Source organism: Nyctibius grandis, chromosome 8 (assembly GCF_013368605.1).
Source record: "Nyctibius grandis isolate bNycGra1 chromosome 8, bNycGra1.pri, whole genome shotgun sequence".
In the NCBI taxonomy this organism is placed as follows: Eukaryota; Metazoa; Chordata; class Aves; order Nyctibiiformes; family Nyctibiidae; genus Nyctibius; species Nyctibius grandis.
This window is the reverse complement of record NC_090665.1, coordinates 49,461,029-49,485,532: the sequence shown is the minus strand read 5'-3', so window position 1 is coordinate 49,485,532 and position 24,504 is coordinate 49,461,029. Positions and strand designations below refer to the sequence as shown.

The following is a 24,504-nucleotide window of genomic DNA, read 5'->3' as shown; positions in this document are numbered from 1 at the left end:
GGAGAGGCGGCGCGCATCCCTCCGCCGCCGGGCCGGTTGCCGTGGCGACGGCTGCGTGGCAACGGGCTGGCAGCGGGGACCGCCCGCCGCCGCCGAGCCGCCGCCGCGGCGCGGCTGCCCCCCTCCTCCTCCTCCTCCTCCTTCTCCTCCTCCTCCTCCTCCTCCTCCTCGCTAGATGCTGCGGCGGCCGCCCGGGAGCAGCCACGCTCCGTGCACCGACCGCGGCCACCAAGCGAGGGTCACCGTTACCGGGGTACCACCGGGCCCGGGGCCGCGGAGATGGTACCGCTGGTGCGGAGCGCCGGGGGCTCCCACCAGTGGCTGACGATCGTTTTCCTCGGCCTTTGCTGTCTCCTTTTCCCCGGACGATTCGCTGCTCCGGGTGGAGATTATCCCGGATCCGCTGTGGACAATCTGGTGGTCAGGAAAGGGGACACGGCGGTGCTTAGGTAGGAGGCGAGCGCGGGCGTGATGGAGCCGGGGGGGGATGTAGGGGTGCACGGAGAGGAGCCACCCGGCCGGCCCCATCGCCGCCGCAGCGTCCCCGGGAGCGGGCGGGGGTCCCGGAGGAGCCGTACGGCTCCTCCGGGACCCCCGCCCGCTCCCGGGGCCGCTGCGGCGGCTGCGATTCGAGCCAGGGAAAGTTTGAAAATCTGGGTGAAATGATGCAGTTTGGGCTTTCGGCATCAGTTTTCGGGCTCTGCAGCCCGAGCATCGCCGGGCTGTAACGCGGTGCTGGGGATTACGCCCTGTCAGAAGTATTCACGCTGTTATTATTATTATTATTATTTTGAATTTTCATATTTCCCAGTGAATAAGGTGGAAATGACGTGCTTTCTGTTGCTCTGTTATTGCTTCTCCTACCAAACCTCACGCTCCCTGTGCTTCCAGTATCTTCAGGCCAGTTGACTGGAGCCAAATTTGTTTACCAGTACACCATGCTTAATCTACTTGAGTTCTTCTTTCTGATTTGTGTTCATTAATCCTCAGGCTTGATTTGATTATTTTCTCCCCTAGATTCTAACTTTTTATTCGTGCATTGTACTTCTGTCACGGTCTTGCGATAGTTCAACAAAAATACATTTTCTCCTTCCCTGGAATATTGCAGTGGGTTGAACCTCCTCGCTTGTGGTAAATCTCTGATTTAATTGGTAGTAGTTTGAAGCTATGAGTATCTGGCTGTATTATTTTTTGTTGGGGTGTCACTTAGGTCTCCAGATTACAAAGTATTTCAGCCATACGTGTTTTTAATGATCCTACAATCAGCTGTAAAATGCTGCAAGAGGTATTTTCAGTAGGAATTTGGAATCGTTTTATAGCAAGTCAGCCTGCTTCTGGTGTAGTAGCTACTGAAAATACAGTAGATGTCTATGTAGGGCAGCTGACAGGTATTTTTTATGTATACCTCAATTATGCTCTGCGTTTTGAGATGTCCTGAAGTCCTCGTGCTTTCTGTCTGCAGAACTGGAGCATCAAAGGAAATTAAAAAAAAAAAGTCTATTTTATTTGTACTGTTTCAGACTTAGAGGTTGCAGAGAAGGTGACTTGGTGAGTTCGTGGGCAGTTAAGACAGATACTCAGCCAGTACTAAAGGTTATTAAGATGTAAACAAATGTATGTTTAGATCTACCTTATGAAAAAACTGTGGGATTACTCTAAAGGTTCCCTCCCGGTGGCTTTCGGCTGGAATACATTCAGCTTTCTGGGCCTAAGATTGTGTTTGAAACTCAGCTCTGTGCAGCTGGATAGGTTACATAAATTGAATGAGAGCTTTCAGATTAAAATCTTACTTTTGTCTCACAAGGGAGGGAGAGTATCTGTTTTGTAACGAGATGTTGCTAAAGGAAACATTAACATCGCTGCTGAACTCTGGAACAAGCAATTAGATGGTGAAATAACGTGGGTTACATCTGGTTTTTCATTCTTCTTGCTCTATGATTAACTCCTTTCATTTCGTGTGCCTTCGGTAGGCTTTCTTTGGAATCAGAGTTCATTTTGTTTCTAGCTGGTGTTGCGACTCGAAAGGGGAAATGTGGGGTCCCTGTATGAGAAAACACTTTCAGAAGAGCGTGCAGGAGACGGGTAGAGCTGTTTATCTTTAATCTCTCCCTGCACATCGTCACTGCTCCTCCTGAATCTTTCCTTAGTGGGTATTTGTAACACAAATATATTTCAATATACATTAAAATAATTGCTATTAATATCCTAAGTATTGGAAGCTGGCTGTTTATTAAAACACAAATTCCAGTGAGCTGGATAAAGCAGTTTGGGTGTTAGAAAAGGAATTTTTTCCTTCCAGCTCTGTAGCTGCCTGAATTTCGCTCCGCTCGGTTCCTGTACGTTGCAGCACCCAAAGTTGGCTGGGTGCTGTAGTTCCAGCCTCTCGGCAAGAAGGCCCGCAGCTCCCTCCTGCCGGCACGTGTTGATCCCCCTCGCAGCACCACGCTTCGCCAAATTTAGCTCTTCTCCAGCAACCAGGGCTTCAAAAGTTTCCTCCTTACCCTGTTACAAAGACAGCACCCTGCCTAAAGCATCCAGCTTTCCTTTTCTTAATAATTAATGCCAGAACATGGGAGTAATTCCCAGGGCTTTGAGTCAGCATTTTCTTGGCTGCAAGAAGATTAGGGTGATTTGTGTGATGCGCCTTTAGGAGGAGGCGTCCCCTCATGAGAGGGTGTTACAGGGGCACCCGCTCGGCACACGCCCTGCGCCTGCTCCCAGGGGTGTGCACCCCATCTTGGGGCTGAGCACCCTGCCCAGGGCTGTGCAGCTGAGGATAAATTTCTACTCGCAGTCTCATTTTGAGCTGAACGATGAGGGAAGCAGGCGCGTGAATTCAGTGAAGAAGGTGGCAGGCTGAGCACGCCAAGTTCCCGTCTCAGTTCTCACATTAAGTTTTCATTGTCTTCACTAAAGATGAGGAATAAAGCCTCCCTTAACTGCTGAGGGTTTCCAGTAAAAGCCTCCAAGTGTTAACAAGAAATAAAATAAGTGCTACAGCTCCCTCATTTTAAAATACTTAATTCATACGAGAGTGTAATTAATCAATTTAGCGTTGAACGCGTGCAGTGTTTCTCTAGTGCTGCAGAGCAAAGCTGCACCTCGCTCCCACCCGGTGCTCTTGTTCGGCCGGGCCCCCTCGCCCCTCGCTGCGTGCCGAGGGTGGGCGCGCTCCCCGTCCCCACGCCTGGACCACCGCGGGGCACCACTGGGCAGCTCTGGGGTGCTCGTGGTCCTGCTGCGTGCCCCCGGGCCAGCGCTCCCCCACGCTGGCCAAGGGCACGGCACCACGCGTCCCACCTCCGATGGACCGGCCCGACGACCAGCCTGCCGAGAGGGTCACTGAGCAGCTGTTTGGGTACGGAAAGCATCTCAGCAATTATTTTCTAAAGAAAATCTCTCGTTAGCCAAGGTGCTCTTTCTGATGATGAGTTATTTCTGTAGTCTCGATAATTAAAACCTGGTTCCTTCTGTTTGTTTTCAATCAGTGATTGATTCATGCAGTCCCAACACTGTTTGTGTCACTGTTTGTTTGAAGTTATAAGAAATTATATCAGTAATGCAGTTGTTTCTTATGGCAAAATAATTTTGGGAAGCCAGATTTTCAGAACTATAATTCTGTCCCACATCTTTTCTATATTCTTCCCAGGCAACCGGTTAAGATTTAATGAGAACGCAAGAGGAAGGAGAGAGCAAGTTATAAAACCATTATTTTATTAAAAGAATAAATTACTATGTTGTAAACTGCTAGAAACACAGGAAACCGCCTGTGTTTTCTGAACCAGATTTCTCCAGTGACCCTCTTCAAGACCTCCTGTAAGGAGAGGCCTCACCGTGGGTGTGCAGCACGTCTGTAACCCTGGCAGCACAAGGGGCAATTTTGGAGCAGGAGCGTTTTGAGGGAGGTGACAAATGCGGAGCAGTTTGCTGGGAGCAGGCACGGTGACCTGTTCCTTCTCCCTCACAGTGTGCAGTGCTTGTGCTGAGGGGTGGGTGCTCGGGGGGCACGAAGGCCACTGGGCGCGGGGCTGCTCCGTCCCCTTGGCGCTGGCCCCGCGCCGGGTGCCACAGGGAGGGCAGCCAGAGGGCTCGCAGCCGGCACTGCAGCAAGAGGCGTTGCTGCTTCTGCGAGAAATAGAAGAGAATTTCTCTGTGACTTTCTGTGCTGGTGCCTGTCTGGGTTATGGCTGACTGCTGCGTGTGGCCCTCTTGGCTCTACGTATCCGAGAAAACAGGTGTATGTGTCTTAACAGTTCCTACACACCTCATCTGCAGTTTGGAAACAACATCCCCTTAGATATCTAAATGTGCAAATCTGAAGATGATCAAAATGGTTTTCTCTAGCAAGCAGTTTTTCATCCTGTATTTTATTTTTCTTAAAGCTCATGGATAACAAGAGCTACTTTACCTGACAGTACTTTTGAGTAATCACAGCAAATCAAACTTGAGAAGTTGGCACATTTTTAAAAAAGCAGAAGATTTTTTTCCATTATGTGATTGTAATTTATGACATATATGCTCTGCAATATGTAAAATAATGCAAATTCTTCACTGCAAAGAGTTAAACCTTGAGCGGGGATCCATTGGATCAAGGTTCCCAAGGGCTCCCAATGAAGAACAGGAGCAGTGGAAGCTGTGAAGCAGATAACCGTGCCTGGCTGTGATTACAGAGCAGACGTGGGTTCTTGTCAAACCTGGCTGGGAAAACCAGGGATCAGTTCTAGGCCAGCCTTGTTCACGGGCAGGTTGAACTTCATCCATGTGTTTTTGACCACAGCAGTCTCTTGGCCCATCCCATGTGAATTTTATCTGAGGTTTAGGGCAGCCAACAGTCATCTGAAAAGGGTGATTATAGGAGAAAATATTTTTTTTGGTCATAGGTCAGGAGGTTTGGGGTTTTATGGTTTGTTTTCTAAATTTGAATTCTTCGCATGTTGCCTGGCTGCTTCTCTTTCCACCTTGGAGAGTTTCAGGTCGATGTCGTGCGCAGTCACGCTCTCCCCTGCCTCGGAGACTCGAGGTCGTCATCAAACACTTCGGATGACCCAACAGGTAACGCAGGTCGGGCTGCGCTAAGCGGCTGCATATGGACACTGTCTAGGAGGGTGTTTTACTGGTATGAAAAGGTTTGGGTACGTGGTAGACAGCTGGTCCGAAACTATCCATCTCTGTCGGTGGCTACTTCTAGAGTTACTCAACTTCTTTTCCATAAGTTTTTCCGCTGGTGGAAGAAGTTGCCATCTGGGCAATGGAAAGAGCAGCTCCTGGTGTCCTCCGTGTCTCGGTGTCCTTGTCTGAGAGAGCCGCTGCGCCAGTCACAGCCAGCGTGACTTCTGCGTGCCCCCAGAGGCACCGAGCTTTTTGGCCGTGACAGCCCCGGAGCCATGCAAGGCAGTGTTGGAGAAATGCTGTTCCCTCTGCGGCACTGGTGACTCAGTGCGTCACTGTGGCTCCCTCGAGCTTCGCAGAGCTCGTGGATCTCACACTCTACTGAAAACGACTTTCCTGACTGCATGTTGTTGTCTTTGCTCATGTTGGAAAATGGGATGCTCCCTGCTCTCCACCACGGCTCTCCTCTGACGAACGTTAACGATTCAGGGGAGAGATGTCCACCTAACATTATTTTTCTAAACTGGATTCTTTTAGGGTACCAAATGCAGGGTCTCTCAGAGTCTGATATGGGGATGAACTCGTAGTTTGGCAGGAGCATCTTAACCCACGTCTCCTGCTTCGCTGGCTTTCAAAACATGCTGATTTTCAGACTGGACTTTCCCTTTCCCAGTGAAGCACATCAGTGCCTTACTGTGGGTGCAGGGGAGTCCTGGCCAGTCAAAACCTTGCTGGGACCATTTCCAGTTCCTGCTTCTGCTTCCCTTGACCCCAGGCGCTCAAGAATGAAACTACAGCATTATGGTCATCATCATGGATTTTATTTTGTGGGGGCTCCTTGCCAACACTTCTCAAGCTATGAAATCACATGGATTCCCAGATCAATGGTCCTGAGGAACATCCAGCTGCTCTGGTTGAAATCGCTGAGAGTGCTTGCATGGCTTGAGCACCTGTGTCATGCTGAAGGTCAAGCAGACTTTGACTCCGAAGCTGTTCAGGTCCTCAGAGGGACAGAATCATAGAATCATGGAATCAGTTTGGTTGGACCTTTAAGATCATCGAGCCCAACCGTTAACCCAGCACTGCCAAGCCCACCACTAACCCGTGTCCCCAAGCACTGCATCTACACGGCTTTTAAATCCCTCCAGGGATGGTGACTCCATCACTGCCCTGGGATGTAGGTGCCTAATTCATATTGAAATTGCTGAGGAGGGCTAGTGACTTTCGAGGATTGGGACTTACTTGCCGGTTTTGCCTTCCCTTCCAAGAAAAGCTGCCCTTTATAGCCAAGAGTCTTTGCCAAAGGAGCAACAGTGGTCATGGAAAGCTGATGACACATCTGCCAAATGTTCTCTGTCTGTTGTCATTCATATTACTGAGAACCGGGCATTTGGAATGAAAGTTTTGCAGTGTGAATAGCAGGAGAGTATGAAGTTACACAGCAATTTAAATGTTAAGAAACAGAATATATTCTAGCATGACAGTCCCTCTGAGGCACGTCCACACGCCAGTGTTGGATACCGCTGAGGGCACCCATGTATCAATGCAGATATGTCTGTGGAGGGGTGGGTGGTGTAACAAATATAAACATTTTCTTCTTTCCTTTATGATTTTAAAAGGTACATTTCTTGACTTCCATACTCTTTGGTATTCTTGTGCCGTTCAGGATCATAAATTATTTGGTTACGTGACGCTTTGTTCCTGTCTCTCTGAAACGCGACTGTGGTACGTGTAGACATATGTGCACATCCCCCCATGAAATTAAGTTGTTGTTTGGGCGAGACTTTCACGTTCCAAATCTCTGCCAATTATTACACAAGCACATTATGGCACTCGCTTCTCGTCTGTGCAGTAATAATAAATAAATTCAGAGTAAATTAAAATAATTTATCATTTTAAACGATCGTGAATGTTTCAGATGTTGTGCGGAGGAACTAACAGAACGAGGAATCAGTAAGGAATGAAAACCAGAATTGGTTCCAAAGGGCTGTTCTGTTAGGAAAAAACAGAGACTTAAATTACGTCTTCTTGTCATCTTGTGCAAGAGTTGGCTGTAGCCGATATCCCGGGGAAACAAGTCTCGAGGGCTCAGGCTGCCTCGTTTCGTGGGCCGGTCACCGGCACGCAGCGCTGGCTGTCCTGGCAGGACCGTGACCCAACTGTCATGACTGCTGCGTCCTGCCCCGGCCAGGCGGGCTCGGGGAGCACTCGCGCGCTCACAGGCTGCTGCCCACGTCCTTCCTTCTCCCTGGCACGGCTTTGGCCCGTGCCCACTGCCGCTCCTGCACACGTACTGTAGCATTTTAGTGTCACGGGCCATCCGTTCAGAGGGTCCTCTCTCGCACCCCTCTGTAATGGGGCCGTCGCGCTTCATGGTATGGGAATGAGAAGGACTGGGTGATGCACAGCATCCTCCCCGCTGCTCGAGCCACTGCCCACCAGCAGCCACCCCCTCGGATACCCCGCGGCACGGCGAGGAGCAGTGTGGCCCGAGAATAAACAGCATTGTTTTCAGAGCTGGAGGGGTTCCAGCCAGCCCCTGAGTGAAGACAAGGGCAGGTTAGTCCGGCTGGCCACAGCTCTGGATAGATTCAGTGAGGTTTTGCAGGTGACAGCGGCGGCAGTGGCCTCGCCTGCGATGAGGTAACACTGCACTAATTGATCAGGTTAATTGATCATATCCATCCGCAGGCCTCTGGTACCAGAGCTGCTGGCTCCTTTACCTTGCTTCATCTGCGAGTCAAAATGATCCGCAAAGATAAGGTTGAAGGACAGCCCTTTGTGTCCCTGGGAGAACGCTGTTCCGCACGAGCAGCCTGGGGAGAAAGGTTTGTTAATGCCCCTCTGCCCAGGCACTGCCTGTTGGCAGAGGGGGGGTTCAGATCCTCTTTCAGCCTTTGAGCTGAGGTGATCAGTACAGAGTCCACGTACTGGCCAGAAAAGAAAGGTCCCACTTGGAAGCAGAGAAAGGGACTCCTGAAATTTGCATTTCCCCCAACTCAACCCAGACGTCAGTTCAAGGTTGATGCCAGCTCGGCGACGTGCTTACTCCAGTGGTAATCGCTGGGGTGGTGCCTCCTCTGCCTGTCGGGAGCTGCGCCTCCGCCGGGCTGCTGGCGTGGGGCAGCCAGGCCGAGCCCTCACCGCTGAGCCAGCTGGAGCAGGGACGTGCTGGGGCCAGGGTGACCCTGCGCTGGGGCTGAATGGCTCTGCGGGGCTGCTGGGCGCGGGTGTGCCATGGCACAGGGCGCATTGCTGGGCGCGGGTGTGCCGTGGCACAGGGTGCGTTGCTGGGTGTGGGTGTGCCATGGCACAGGGCGCATTGCTGGGTGTGGGTGTGCCATGGCACAGGGCTCATTGCTGGGTGTGGGTGTGCCATGGCACAGGGTGCGTTACTGGGTGTGGGTGTGCCATGGCACAGGGTGCGTTGCTGGGTGTGGGTGTGCCATGGCGTGGGATGCATTGCTGGGTGTGGGTGTGCCATGGCACAGGGTGCATTGCTGGATGCGGGTGTGCCATGGCACAGGGTGCATTGCTGGGTGTGGGTGTGCCATGGCACAGGGCGCATTGCTGGGCGCGGGTGTGCCGTGGCACAGGGTGCATTGCGGGGTGGCTGGGCATTCACCCTTGTGTGCAGCGTGGCAGAGGACGGCCCAAGCAGACCCTCACTCTCGGAGCTGGCCGAGGCCAGTGCTCTGGTGTCCTGCACAGGCATACCACATCACACTCACCTTTATCCTGCCGTACCACAAACCATCAGGCTGTCTTCTTTTTACTTTTTTCAAATATTTTTGACACTCCACAGAAAAAATATTCCTTCCTCTGACTGGCTGCACAGTTTTTCCCAGCATTAAGCTGTCAGAGAGCCCAGAGCAGGCCGGGTTCATTAGTCCATGTAGGTGGATGTGTAAAATAGGCCCAATGAAACGTCCAGCCGTCGCAGGAGTGTTTCTTGGAACTCTTTCTGTAGTGCTTCCCGCATACGTAAGAGCACGTGGAGCCAGTTGCTGTCTGCAGGAGCTCTGGCTGGAGCTCTGGCTTTGTATGCTGTGTTCATCATGACACCAGTAGAGGTTTGGTGGTGACTTACCCACGAGAATGGCCCATCAGTGAGTGCACCTCAAGTTTTGATTTTTATACCTCCAAAACTGTTAGAAATATCAGATGAAGCAGAACATGCTCTGTTTTATAACAGAAAACCAGCCAATCTATTTTAAAGTATTTTCCCTTGGCAACAGCAGACGATGTGGTGGTCAGACAGCCAAACAGCTACCATTAGTCATGAATAATTAAAACAGAGAATCCAACTGTTAGCAGTAACAGTTTTGTCTTGGAAAGACTCTCATTAGCATACAATGCTTCTTGCAGAAATCTCCAGTAATTTTTCTCATGCAAATGTCAATGTAAATGAAGGAAATTCTAGATATTTATGTATATATGCTGTATTTTTTTCTGTATTTATGTAAATACACAGGAATATGATAACTGTCCAGTTTAGTGTGGCATCCGTGCTGTGCCTGCGGAATGTACATAGCGCAGCTCTGTCAGAAGCAGGCAGGAACCTTATTCCCTCTCCCAAACACAGGCATACATAATTTACTGTACACTTGTATGCCTTTGATAGTTCGCTGCCTTCATGTTAAAAATGTTTTTAAACTGAATATAATTCACCATCATAAAACAGTGCTTGGCACTGAAGTTCTCCCTTTCTGACCACCTGATTTCCACTTGGCACGAGTGCTCCCGTTACATTTATTCCGGGTGTGAAGACGATGATCGGACCTTTGCCCTGTGTTTCCGTGGGAAGGGCTGGCTGCCAGGTTTGCTGGGTGGCACTGCACAGCTGTGCGGGCGTGCTCTAGGTGCCCTTGGGTATGGAGGAGATGCGTTTCTTTAGAGCGTGGTCCTGGTAAGGAGCTCCAGAGCTGCCGTTATCGGAGAGCTGAGAGGCGCTGGGGTGCTCGCAGGCAGGTTAGTGATAGGAACCGGTGGGAAGCAGGACCAGGTAAGAGTTAAAAACAACCAGTTAAAGAAGAAAACAAGGCTTTGAAACCACACTCCCATTTCTTCCTGACTGGAGAGGGGAGCAGCTGTGCAGCACAGGTCTAGAGGCACACCGTGGCTTTGCTGCCGGCTACAGATCCAGTGTGGTTGGTTAAGCGAGGATGGCACAGAGGACGGTTCTCTCCAAGGAAACGTGGTTGGAGAAAGCGAGGGAACGTTTCAAATGAAGGTCTGGTTGATTTAGTGATTTACTTCATCCATCCGTCCATCCATCCACCTAGTGGCTATTGACTTACAGGAAAATCATTACTTTTTCTTCAGCACAGTAGTTGAATTTCGGACTAAAATAATATCTATGTAGGCACATGTAGGTACTTTTTTATAGACTGTGCTGGGGGATTTTTTATATTAAAGCTGTTTGTTTTATGTAGAAGCTGTAGAAGAACATCTGAAATAGGCCAGAGTCCCGACTCCAGCGCGCTGCCGTGCCTGCTCAGCGGTACCTGCGGTGCCTGCTCTGGAGAGGTGCTTCCCTCGGGTCTGGCCGTGGCTGCAGCCCCTGCCTGGGGAAGCGATGCTGTGGGCAGCTCCCGCAGCCCCTGGGGTACGGTGAGGGCAGGTGCCATGTGAGAGCAGGAAAGCGTTGGAGAACAAATTGTTCTGTGCTGCTGTGGAACGAAAGATCTGCTGGAGTAAATGAAGCAGAATTTTACTAAACCATTTTCCCCCCCTCTTTCTGCTTGGCCACACTGGTTGCCTAGAACTTTCTCTTCCGTTTGTCTTTCTACCCTGTTGTAGAAAAACGGGGTATGTTCCAGTATGTGGAAGAATAAAGTCCATCGGGACAGCTGAGTGTATTGAAAACCTGCGCAGGTGGTCCAGTACAGCCCTTCTGTGGGATATAATATTATCTCCCATAATATTTTTAGCAGGTTTTAATAAGCTACCAGCTTAAGTGATGAAATATCCATGAGGAGGTTTTACTTCCAGTTTACTAGCTCTGAGTTTTAATAACACGGGTGGAAGTTTGCAGAGCCAACATGTCAGAGCACTTCATTCGCTGGGGCTCAGGAACGGGAACGAGCAGCGCAGGCTGCTTCTCTGCCGTTTTGGGTTTGTTTTAATTCAGGCAAGTTTGCTCTCTCCTGTCGAAGGAGGAGACCCGGCAGCAGCAGGAGCAGCACTCTTGCGCAGGGTGAGAGTGGAAAAAGGGAAAGCCCTGTGTAGCTGTGAGTTACAGTGACAGCCTGCGTCACGCGTGCTGTGGGTGATACTGGGATGCGGTGGGAGCAGGGCGTGAGGACCGGCTGGGACGCAGCCATCGGGGGAACGGCCCTGGCTTCCTGACACCCAAACGCCCATTTCCTAGTCCATAATGATCAGAAAGAAGTTTAATGGGCGAGGGCGTCACTGAACGCATTGCGTTCGCCCGTTCTTTGTGACTGCGATGCTACCCACTAGAAACGTTCAGCTTGACACGGGAGCTCCAGGCACAACCTTAGCTTCCAGTAAATCATGGTGTCGCTTGATTTTAAACTAGAGCTGTAAATGCGTGATGGACAAATGAAAACATTAAATATTGCAGCCAATGCTTGTAGTAAGTGGTACATTGCGGGCTTGGAATAAACACATTTATGTTTGTGACACAGTTCAAAATAAAGCGTATGTTATTACTGATGTAATTTAACATCAGCCCAGATTCTCGGTATCGTGTTGTAGAGCAGCGTGATGGTCAGAAGCTCCCGTGATGGTGGTGGGTGTGAGAGCTGGGGAGGGTGCCCGTGTGCGTGCAGAGCGGGGTCTGTGCTGGGAGCAGTTCTGTGCTCGATACCGAGTGGCAACGGCTGTCACGGCCCTGTACTGCGCTTTGGAACCGCGGTGCCTGCCTCAGCCCCTGCCCAGCGAGGGCTCGGGTGGTTAATGCCTCCAGAGTTGCTGCTTCTGCTTTCTAGCCCTGGACCTGCCAACGCTGGGACTCCTCTGAGCGACCATGTGTCTGTGATGCACCTCCTGGGTCCACGGTGCATCGCCTGGCTCAGTGTCCTGTGCGTCAGTGGCACCTGGCTCGTGAAATGGGCTCACAGGTTCTCTGGTGAGGCCTCAGAAAGGTACAGGTGAAGCAGGCTGTGAAGTCCAAATTAATGGGCTATTCTGTGCTGAAGACTCAGCGAGATGTGAACTGCTGGTTTTCTCCAAATGGGCTGAATAAAGGTCAAGAACTTCCTCCTGCCGGCAGGAGAGAGAGGAGAACAGCTCCCATGCCGTGACCCACGGGAGCACGAAGGGGAACAGCAGCGGTGCGGGTGCCTCGGAGGAAGGGTGAGAAGAGGATAGTTTTCCATAGAGCCTTTCTGCCGGTGCCAGGAAACCCAGAACTGAAGACGGCAGGAGTCAGCGATCACAGCGAGCTGTTGGGTGAGCCACCATGAGGGGACGGCAGCCTGCAGGGCTCTGATCCGCTTGGACTACAGAGCGCGCGTGGAAGCACCGGCCTCTGCCAACGTGATGTCCACCCAACGGCCGCCGCGAGAGCTGGAGCAGCCTTTTGGTAGCCCGTGCGTGGTGGGACTGGTGCTTTCATGCTGGGAGGAAAACGTGGAGTTTAACCAAAGATAAACACTTAAGTAACACAGCTTGCAAAGAGTTTTTTGGATTTTTTAAAAACTGAAACACAGGAAGTTCCATCCCAATATGAGGAAAAACTTCTTTGCTGTGAGGGTGGCAGAGCCCTGGCACAGGCTGCCCAGGGAGGGGGGAGTCTCCTTCTCTGGAGATATTCAAACCCGCCTGGACTGGCCCTGTGCAACGTGCTCTGGGTGACCCTGCTTGGGCAGGGGTGGGACTGGGGGATCTCCAGAGGTGCCTTCCAACCTCAACCAGGCTGGGATTGTGTGAAATTCTAGAAGTTGTGTTGACTCGTCTTTGTGGCAGTCCCTCAGGTCATGCTTGTGTAAGTGTTTCCTAATGACTTTTTGGTTTCTTGCGTATAGGTGAAGGTAAACTTAAGGAGCAGAAGATGATTTTTAGATTGATGAGATGTTTTTGGCTTAATTATAACAGAAATTGGGAAACGGTCCTAAAAGAGGTTGAACAGTGTCAACACACTTTGAAATAAATTACAGGTGAGGTTGTCCCGGACTTTGAATGCTTAAAGTCTTTAGGAGATTGAACGCAAATCTCTGTGAAATCCCCAAATAATTTGATATCCTGAGCTGAGGCAATAACAAGTTTCCAAAGGTGGTGAGAAGAATGGATGTCTCGGCAAAAATAAACAGATAAATAAAAGCACGGTCTGTGTTTGTCTGCTGTGTCACAGAGTCTGAAAGGCTGAGGGCATCTCTGCAAGATAAACACACCCAGCTTTATTGAAAGTATGATTTCAAACAGGGAACTCTGTCAGGCCTAAAAGCAATTATTGCAGTTACTCTGTTCCTAACCACCACAATATAGCAGTTTTTAATGAGGGATTTGGATCAGATGAACTAAATTAGTTAAAAAATGAGCACAACTGTATATGAAGGTCTCAGAAAGGACTTACATTATTAAATTGACTTATTTTAGGATCTGTGCTTATGAAGTATTGAGTTAGCTTAGTTATGTACTTTAATAGATGCGATGAAAAATCTCACACCAGTGGGAGGTAAAAATGCAGCAGTTTTGCAGGTATTGCTTGCAGAATGAAATAGTACATAATGTTGCAATAATTAAAACATTTCTTTGTATAATATGCTAAATATTTTTGTTTATAAATCTAATATGGTGATATAATATTTACAAAATTATAGGTTAATTCATTAAAAGTATGTATGCATTTATCTTGATGTGTTATGTCATAATTATCTTGAATTTATCATAGGAATTAAATCAGTAAACTGGCAAGATCACGTGCTTTTAAGTGTGTTCTATAGAGAGAAGTGTTAAAGTGTTTTACTGGCTAGCTGCTACTTTAGGTCATCTTGATACAAGTTAAATTGCATCGCAGCACTTAAGGCACACCTTTTGTGATTGGACTCACCAGGCCACGTCTAATCACACTCCCACTTCAACTGTAATTCTCTTATAATTCTTGTTCAAGACAGTTAAGTAAATCTAAAATTAAATAGTAAAAATGTCATTGAAACGCTAATATAAACAGTGAAAAAAAAAGACTGATTAGTCTAGAGTTTTCTTTCAGGTATGAAGGGTTCTTATATCGCCGTTCCTGTTTTATGTTGTGAAAATAGGTTTGTAGGTGCTGTGGGCGGTGGTTGTAGGAAGCCCCTGTGACCTTCAACATCTTTTAAGTGGTATAACAACGTGTGAGCAAACTTGCATGTCTCTGCTCCTCGGTGGGCGAGTTGACCCCCAGTCAAACATTTTGGACTGCTCTGGCAGGGGTTGGACTAGATGATCTCCAGAGGTCCCTTCCAGCCCCAGCTATCCTGTGATTCTGTGATTTAGTTGTTTCTCGATAATTACTCAAACATACTCAATTAAATATTTCACGTCCTCTGTATAAAGCAATGTCTCCAATTCTTACCTAAAGGACCTTCTGCTGTTGGAGAGTTCCTTTTACTTTCTATAACATTCATGTATGAGACAATTTCGTGTGTGTATATATATATATTTAAAAGATATGAGATTTGTGTTGCACCACGTGCAGCAGCAGTCCAGCTGCTCCTCGCCCCACCATCCAGACTGGATTGCAGCTTCTGCTTTTGATGGAACTTTAGTTCTCTGCCTGGTAGATCAAAAAAAAGGGCATGTAGAGCTGAAAAGGATATTTACCAGTAACTAATCAATACAGCAGATGTATTAAGTACCTTGGAAAGAGTAAATCCCCGATGATGTGAAAGGGAACAGGCTTGTGATGGCCGAGCAGCCCGTACCTGCAGCGGGTACCTGGGCTGCTCCTGCCCTGCTCCTCTGCAGCTCCGTCACCCAGCCTTGCCCTGCCCCAGCCCTGCGGCCCCGACGGGCCAGCGGGTCCCAGGGCTTCCCACCCACACCGAGGGCATCGCCCCGTGTCACCCAGCGCGCACCACACCGTCGGGAAGGCCACGCGTGCAGGGTCCACGGTCGTGAGGAGCGAACCACCTTTTATGTATTTCTCTCTGTAATGGTGAACTTTGCTTTTTTTGACCATGACCTGCGAACAAGTGCGTGGTGGGATCAAAGTCAGGGGAGAGGAGAGAAGGTGATGGGGAAATGGCCAGTGGTGACGGAACAGGTCACCAGCTCAGAGGTGCGGAGCTTTGGTCACAGGCACAGGAGACGATGAGTGATGAGTAAATACGTTATGAAAGTGGCCTAATTATGACAAGCAATTTCCCCCCCGGCTGGAACAACTGGACTAGAAAATTGTACTAGACTCTTCGTCCTGAGACTATTAAATAGCAGAGGAAGAGAGAACAAAATATATCTCATGTCACAGCTGCTTTTTTTTTTTTAGTATAGAATCTTGCATACGGCTGGAAATTAGTTCAGAATTAATTAATTGTATTTAATTTGTGACTTTTTCTTTACCTGCATAAACCTTTATGTTACATTTCTGGTAGTATGAAGGTGTACGTGCTAAAGATAAAACACAGCCTGCACATTAAATTTGGATAACTGGCCATTCGGGGGGGGCTGCAGCTCGGGCTGCCCCAGGCTGCGGGGATGCGTTGGGCTGCGCCTCCCCCGGGAGGTGGGGTTTTGGAGGTGTAGAGAGCACTGCCAGTGATGTGCATGTCATTGAGTGCAGCAGTTTGGTGTAAATATTTTAGGTTACTGTGTGTTCATTGATAAATACCGATAAGGCTTAAGTGGTAATGTGAATAATGAACACCTTAGGATGCCCAGCCTTTCCAGTTACAGGTAACTGGCATACCAGAGTAGTTTTTCTACCCACTGTAATTTTTTCTGTACCTATGGCCTCTCCCCAGCAGCAGTTCACCTTTCCCTCCCTCCCATCTCTTTTAGCATTGATGTTTACTGCAGGGAAGATATTCGTGCCCAGGGAACACATCATTCTGTTTATGAAAATAGTAATAACCCTGAACACTGTAGATATATTTGGGACTTAATTCAAATAAGTCTTGAAACATCACATTTCCAACGGACTGTGCTGATTCCTGTTGGTTTTTTCTATATTGGCCAGGTAAAATAAACAGTGAAAGAGAAAATTTTATGTAACAATTTATTTTTCATTCAAATATACTACACCTGGAACGACTTTCTTGAAACACATACTTTTTAATATTTTAGACACATCCAAACACATTTTCTTTTTACAAGATTAACCAAGTGAAGGATCAGAGTGAATATTGTTTTGAAGTGTTCATGAAAATAATGCATGTGCAGGAAAGTGGAAGATAACGTTAGGGCTGGTTCAGTGCATTGATCTTGTGATGTTGTAGCTCCCAGAAGAGCTGAGTCAGCCCAGGAGCCAGGACTCGAGTACTAAGTGGGAGGAGATACTCACGTAGGCGTTTGTGGAGTCTAAGTGGCATTTTGATGTCAAATGTGTGGGTAATTGACCTGCTTATTGTAGTTAAAGTAAATCGTGAGGAGAATCCACTGTCTCACTAAGATTAAAGCTCATGATAAAGTATTTTTGGGTTATAATGCTTAGAATTGTAAGTGCATACACCAAAACCAACCACCAAAAAAAAATAGGCATAAAGCTTCCGATGTTCACTAAATACAGAATCACAGAATCAATCAGGTTGGAAGAGCCCTCTGGGATCATCGAGTCCAACCATTGCCCTGACACCACCATGGCAACTAGACCAGGGCACTAAGTGCCATGTCCAGGCTTTTCTTAAACCCCTCCAGAGATGGTGACTCCACCACCTCCCTGGGCAGCCCCTTCCAATGTTTGAAATTCCTGTGATTCTTTCTGGGGAGGCAGAGGGGAAGTGGAATAAGCTTAGATTGTTAACGTTGTTTGCAAACCTTTTGAATTTTTAGATGGAAGATAATGCATTGTAACAGTACAAAGTAATATTATTTTTTATAGTAGCAAATGATGTGCAGTATTCACTGTTGATCAAAGTTTATGTTACCCAGAATGCAGTTTCTATGCAAATGTTTGCTGTCTCTGGAGAGGACTCGATGCATTATTTGTAAGTAGAAGCAGGTAAATTACAATATCCAAAGCACATCTGCAAGTAGAAAGTTAGAAGATCAATACAAATATATTCATAGGAGAATAAAGGATTCCTGTTTCTGTTTAAGAGTATTAATTTGACTACATATGTGTGCTGGTTAATACTATACGTCTATACCTGGGTGACGGCAGAATCAAGAATGTTCTTTCTTATGCTGTGTCTGGATGAGTATCAGGGATCCTCAGCTAAAATAACACCAGGGTTTGGCACGCTGATCGCTGAGGCTGTCAGCCCCTTCGTGGAGTTACAGCATCTCGTACATCAGTCAGTGTGATCAGCCGGTAATGAGGAGCACCACTCAATTAGCAAACGAGGGCCTTTTATGTTGGTTGGTTTTGTTTGGGTTTGGGTTTGTGTTGGTTTTTTTTTGTTTCTCTGTTTGGTTTGTGGTGGGGTTTTTGTTTGTTTGTTTTTCTGGCAGCAGCATCTAATATTGCAGGTTAAGACTCATTTTCTGAACATATTTACTGGAGCTGACCCCCGGCCCCCAGCAGGCTGATGTGGAGTTTCCCTGCCAAGCAAAGCCTTACGACAATGTAATTACGAGCCTGGTGCAGGGGGAGCTGTACTTCTTAGCATTCATCGGGCTTTAACAAGAAGTAGATAGTTCCTGTAACGGTTCCAAAAACAGTGTCACTAGCAGAGAAGTTCCTTAAATAGTGCTCACTGAGTGAAGCTGCTAATTTGCATGACAGCTTGATTAAACGTAACCTGGTTCCACACTTAATTTATTTTGAAACTGTCCAACATTTTCATTCCATCCCATTAATTTTAAATTAGTAGACTAGCTTGATTAGATTATTTAAGAAAAAAGGTAATTTTATAATCTTCGTTTGTGTAAGTTCAAATCCATACTGTAAAGTCGTCTGGAAGTGGGTATAAATAACACAGCTGTTTGCAGCAGCATGAAGATCTGTTGAGCCTGTTAGAGTGACACGTAATGAAATGAAGGATTAGGTCTGTTAACGATCATCTCTAACTTCAGCAGGAGTTGGGTTGCACATTTGGCTCCCTTTTACAACATATATTCCTGACTATGAACCTGAAAAGATAATATGTAATCACTGATTAGAGTGTTATCCTCATTATTAGTGTGTCAGCAGAAGAACAAATAAGTATTTGTTTTAAATTACAATGTCAGAGTATTGGAAGCAGTAGAGGAGTTTCACTTTGCAGTACGGCTAAGGACTCATGGGCAGCGCTCAACACTTTTTTATTTCTTTCCTTGGATCCATACTAAAATTGTTTTGATTATTCATTGACTATATTAATTAATTTTACAGGCTTTTTAAAAACTGTCTTTTAGTAATATCTTGAAAATAATCTGAGTGCCATGGGAGCCTACAGTTTTCTTTTCCAAAGTAATTTTAGCAATTAGGAGCCTAAATACTTTTTATTTTCCTGTGTCTGAGTAATTTCTGAGAACAGGGAAAGAGGCTTCGGAAATTTGTAACCTGCTGGTTGGTCAGACGTGCTCTGGCATTGCCACGGAGCTGGAGTGGGAAGGGAGAACGGCCCCCAGGCAGGCAGCACGGCACTCTGCTCTGCCTTCCCCAGCTCCTCTCTAACCGTAGCGAGTTCATTCCAACGCGTGGGGTGTCTTTCCTAAAAGTTTTGGTGACCATGCATGCGTTTTCTGTGCAAACTGACCCTTAGGATTTTTAGTTATACCAAACATGTCAAAGGTTTTTGCAGTTCTTCAAGGCAGGAATGATTTTTAGATTGGTTAAAGTAAACTTGGTACGTCAAGTGCTGACTGTTGGCTTTGGTTTTTCCTCTGTGCATAGTAACTGTCTGTCAGAAAGAGTAAAAGTAACAACAAAATGTAAAGACCCGATGTACTGTGAGGTGCGAGTGGTATTGGGTCTAGGGAAGTGATCGTCCCTCTCTACTCGGCACTGGTGAGGCTGCATCTTGAGTACTGTGTTCAGTTCTGGGCCCCGCACTTCAAGAGAGATGTTGAGGTGTTGGAGCGAGTCCAGAGGAGGGCGACCAAGCTGGGGAAGGGTCTGGAGGGTCTGACCTGCGAGGAACGGCTGAGGGAGCTGGGGGTGTTTAGCCTGGAGAAGAGGAGGCTCAGAGGTGACCTTAGTGCAGTCTCCAACTACCTGAAGGGAGGTTGTAGCGCAGTGGGAGTCGGCCTCTTCTCCCGGGCAACCAGCGACAGGACAAGAGGACACAGCCTCAAGCTTTGCCAGGGGAGGTTCAGGTTGGACATGAGGAAGCATTTCTTCTCAGCAAGGGTCATTAGCCATTGGAAGGGGCTGCCCAGGGAGGTGGTGGAGTCACCATCTCTGGAGGGGTTTAAGACAAGACTGGACATGGCACTTAGTGCCCTGGTCTAGTTGCCATGGTGGTGTCAGGGCAACGGTTGGACTTGATGAGCCCAGAGGGCTCTTCCAACCTGGTTGATTCTGTGATTCTGTGTGATTCTGTAATGTGTTATATGGAATATTTGATGAGTGTGGGTTCGCCTTGCTTCGCTGCTGGAGGTTAATTAAATTTCCTAGATTAGGACCCTAATGCACTGCTTTAGCTGCTCTAAAAAGGAAAGAGCAGGGAATGCTGTCAGAGGGCGAACGGGCTGCCTGAAGGCTGGCTGTGAATGTCTTGTGATGGGTGGGATGGTCCGTGTCATTCAACTAAAATAATTTGTAACCCAAGAAAGTCTTCGTTCATGGATGGCAGACATGAAAATCTCAGATCTGCTGACTGTTACTGGGGCAAGTAGCTCACTATATTTCATGGTAACATTAAACCTGACTGTGTAAAGGAGGCGGGGGAGTTTTGCCATAGTTAGTTTTCATTTTTTATGGTCTGCCATCCAGCTTTAATATCGCTAGCTGTGCTCCTCTCGACATCTTCACTCGTGAGTCTCTGTCCTCTTTTGGTTATTGGTTTATTATTATTACTTTTTCCTTTTGAAGACTCCTGTCCCACACTTTGCTGTGCAGGCAGGCTTTGGGTCCCCTCGGTGACTCCCTCATTTCTTATCTCTCTGCTCTTGAAAATTTAACTTGCTATCTCCATGAAGATGACACACATTTTCATTTCAGATTTGAAAACTAAAATCTCCATTTTATCTTATGAAATGTCCTTGTAGATACCTACCAAGGAGCTCAAGCATTAAATTTTTTAAAGAAGTTCACGTATCTGCTGTTTCTGCCCATCTCAGTGATGCCTTTTCACCTAACCATCCCGCTTGTCAGTGCCAGCCTGCTTGTCTGCTTCCCCTCTCTCGGTTCTCCTGTCCCTGCTCGCTCTAAACCTTGGGATTCTTTCTGCATAACATCCCTGTGAAATGAAGACTCCTATTCAGGCTTTTTCATCTTGATTATTGAATTATTTTTCCTCCTGATTTTAAGAAACACCATCTCGCATCGTGACATTTCTTCAGACCTCCGTGACAAGTATTTTTTCGGACCGTCCTCTTGGTACCCTGCTTCAGCTTCCTCTGGTTTCAGCTTCTCCCTCTCATCTGGGATAATGTATTTGTCTCAACATTCAGGTTATCAGGTAGTAATAACCAGCCATGAAAATGAATGTCTTTAATTTGGCCGCTGCCCTGGGTGTGACAGTGACAAAGGCAGCTCATCGCCGGTGCTGGGGCGTAGAGCACTCCGTAGGTCTTCGTTTGCAGCTCCTGCGGAGTTTACGGTTATGGATAGTGGAAAACAATGAAGACAGAGAGGAGAACATTTTACATTTGAATGAGAGGGCCAAGACATGTGACTCTAACTATACTTCTAAAAGATAATTTATTTCCTAAATCACTTTCACTTTGGAATTTGAATAGCGGTTATGGATGAAAACCACCTGCATTTAATCAGGGAGTGAGCGCTGAGGAAAATACTGTGGGCGTGCTGGTAAATATTTATTTGTGATAGATGTGCATAAGTGAAAGATGGCATTCAGCATTTACTAGGGCTGAATCCATCTCGTGATGCAATTTACAATTTCCAAATTTATGAATATATGTATGAACGGCTGAGTATAGCCTCAGCTGTGAATTCCGGTAGGTGAAGGTCACGCCATATTTCACTGGAAAGCTGATTTTCCTGATGTATGTGATAAGGTTTCACATTTGATCTTTATGTAATGATTACTGGAGCATTTTAACATTCTATTAGTGTGTAAACAAATGTAAGCATATAAATATTTTTCTTACACTTGATGAAGCAAGTATCATCTCTGTTATGCGTCTGAAAGCAGATGTCGCTGATCCCAGCGATGTTCATGTCTGTGAAACCATCACAATGGGACAGGCTCATGCCAGACAAAACCAGTAGGTTGCCTGTCTTTGCATCATGGCCATCATATTTAATAACTTCTCTGCTTTTGGAAAGAAGGGGACTGATGTCGCTTGGGAACCATTAAATGCTTTCGGAGGCAGATGTTGTACACTTATCCGTGAGGGGTGGCCAGCAGGTCTGGCTGCACTGAACCTTGGAGTGCTACAAGACTTGGTTGAGAAGGTCACCAGTCCAGAGATGTTATTCCACAGTAATACACAATCTAAAATACTTCAGTGAAAAATCCACCAGATTCAAGTAGTTAATAAAACCAATTCAAGATATTTTTTTGGATTCTTTTGTGAGGAAGGAACTATTTCAAATCTATCACAATCTTTTGAGATCTGTCTGAAGGGCTGCGTGTAATAACCACTGCCTGTTCCTGCTGTTCGATTTAGTACTACAAAAACTTTCTTGAAAATACCCAAAAGACAAGCTGCAAGTTCAGGAAGGCTGTGTTAAGTGGATTAAGATCTGGGTAGCTAACAGACCTGAGAAAAATCATGTGTGGGGTCCACACCGAGTGTGGGTGGAAAGGGTGTTTCTGGTGGGGTTCTTCAGTACTGAGCAGTGGGAGCAGTTCTGTTTGGTGTTTGCGTGAATATTTTCAAATTTGATATAAAATTATTGAGGATAAAATTTGAAAATGACACAGTGATGAGTGGAATAGGGTATAATGAAGAGGAAAGCTGCTCAAAGGGAACGTCTCGGTAAGCTGGATCCGTTCTAAAAATAGAGTTTACGTTGGGTCCTAATATACCACTGTGGCAAAACCCCCACTAGCAGGATCCAGTGGTGTGTGTGTTTGGAGTAACGGGTAGGAACACAAGTGCCTTGCTGAGACAGGCAGGGAAATACGGTGTGTGGTTCTGGTGCATGTTTTCTCAAAGATGCTGAAATAACAGAAAGGTGGCAGGAGAGAGAGAAAAATATTATGTGGGAAATAAAATATTTACAGGGGGAAGCTTAAAGAACTTAGTCTAATTAGTTTAGCAGAATAGAAATAGGCAACTTCACTGTGTTGAAGAATGTTTTTATGTCAGAAAACCTCAGAAAATTCAATCTTGGCAGAAGAACCATAATGAAAACTAATGACTAAAAGCTGAAACGGAACAATTTCAACATAGATGCACAGCAAGTGTTTTATAGGCAATTAACTACTGGCATCAGCTATCAAAGATATAGAGGCCTTCTTGTCTATCGTGGCTGGTTGCCTCTCCAGAAGATACATTTAGGCCCTTTGCTGAGCTGAATAATGGCAGAAAGGTGGTTTCCTTTGAGAGAGCTGTGGAGATATCCCTGTCACCCAGGCGAACGGGGGCGAAGGGTTCTCCTGAAGCCCAGCTCCCCTCACCAGCACCGTTGGGTATCAGAGCAGAGCGCTACCGTTTGCTCCTTTGAAAATTTCCTGTATCTAAACCTTTTCTTCAGAGTGTTACTGGGTGGCTCTGTGAAATTAATTCAGTTCTTTAAGACACATTAAATTAATATTTAATTTTAATGTTAAAAATCTAATCTCTTTAATGACGTAAATAAAATCTGTTGTGCGTAGGAGTGTGATTCAGAATGTTTTAATGCAGGTTGTAAGCGTGGAAAAAAATACAAAACATGTTCAAGAGATACTTGAGACCTTTGCCTTGTCTTCGTCACACCTGTGGCACAGGGTTGCAAAGTGCAACTGTGCTGCTTCGAGCCACCCGTGGAGTCAACGCAGTCAACTAAAAGCAGTTCTGTGCCTTTTCCCCCCACAGTTATTTAGCAAACTGTTCATGCGTCCTCTGCTCATAAACCCATAAATCTTTTCTATAAGTAAACAGTTCAATTTGTCTTTAATAGTCAATTTTATCTTCAGGTGGTGGAAGGCAGTACTTTTTAGAACCAGTGATTTCTGTCAGCAAAAAAAATGATGCCTTTCTATTCCCGTGTGATGGGTTCCTGTTTCATTCCGGAAAACCCAGCGGTGTGGACACTGCCCTGCTCCACTGGTACAGCCTTCCCCAAGAGTGGTTGTATGAATTATTTCACTGACAGCTTTCAGTCCCGTAAGCATATTAAAATATTGCAAGTAAAAAAAAAAATATGCCTGGAGCAGCAACCACTGCTCTGTTTTTATATTCTTGTTGGGGTTTTTTTTAGCTAGGCTTTGGCTTTGTCACCCACCTGGATAATGAACGCCGGGAGAGCAGGCTGCTGCCGCCGAGCTGAGCGGGCTAATTGGAGGGGACTGCATGGGTGGCAATTAGGAGGGAGCAGAGCGGAGCAGAGCGGTATCCTTGAGAGCAGGTGGGCTGTCTGTTGGGGATCTGTGCCGTGCCGGGGCTGCCATCTTCCAGAGAGATTAGGGTACAGCCGATTGCTGTTGGTAATTTATTTGCTTTAACTTCTATAACTATCACATATCAGATAGATAGTTCATACAATAAACTGCATTAAAGGTTCAAGTACCACATTCTGGCTGATGGCCTGCCAGCAGTTTCAGGACGCTGCAGTGATTATGCAGTTGTGTTATTTTCTCTGTAAGGGTCTCGTGTTTCTGCGCTGGCCGTGCTGAGTGCTGTAATTACTGGGAAGGGGATTGTACATCTGCTCGTGGAGCTTCGAGGGGAAGGAGGGTGCTGCTGTGAGACGGCACCTTCCCGGTTCCCAAGGGGGCTGAGGAGCCTCCTGCCCTGTGCCATCACACCAGGGGTGGCTGGGGACGGGTCCGGAGCAGGAGGGGGTGTCCCGGCCAGTGGTGGGGTCGGTGCAGCGCCTGTGCCTGGGCAGGAGGGGTGCGGTGGGGTGCGGTGGGGTGCTTGGAGCAGGGCGCAGGCTGCCAGCCCTGGCCCTGGGAAGAAGTGGCTGACAGCCCCACCCCAGATGGAGCACGCTGGTCCCTGCCCTCTGCTCTGCACCCCGGAGAAGGCTGGCACTCCCGACGTGCCGCAGCTCCTCGCTGTGCTCCTCTCCATCTCCTCTTACACAGA

At 47.3% G+C, this 24,504-nt stretch overlaps 1 protein-coding gene across 2 annotated transcripts in view; it reads left to right on the top strand.

Annotated features, from left to right (window-relative positions):
* The first annotated feature begins 198 nt into the window (after nt 1-198).
* NEGR1 (neuronal growth regulator 1) overlaps nt 199-24,504 on the top strand; it is a 257,739-nt gene continuing 233,433 nt past the window's right edge. For both annotated transcript variants that reach the window (XM_068406620.1, XM_068406619.1), the window contains exon 1: nt 199-449. In XM_068406620.1, the coding sequence (XP_068262721.1) occupies nt 280-449 (170 nt within the window). In that variant the 5' untranslated portion in view covers nt 199-279. The remainder of the gene's footprint in view (nt 450-24,504) is intronic.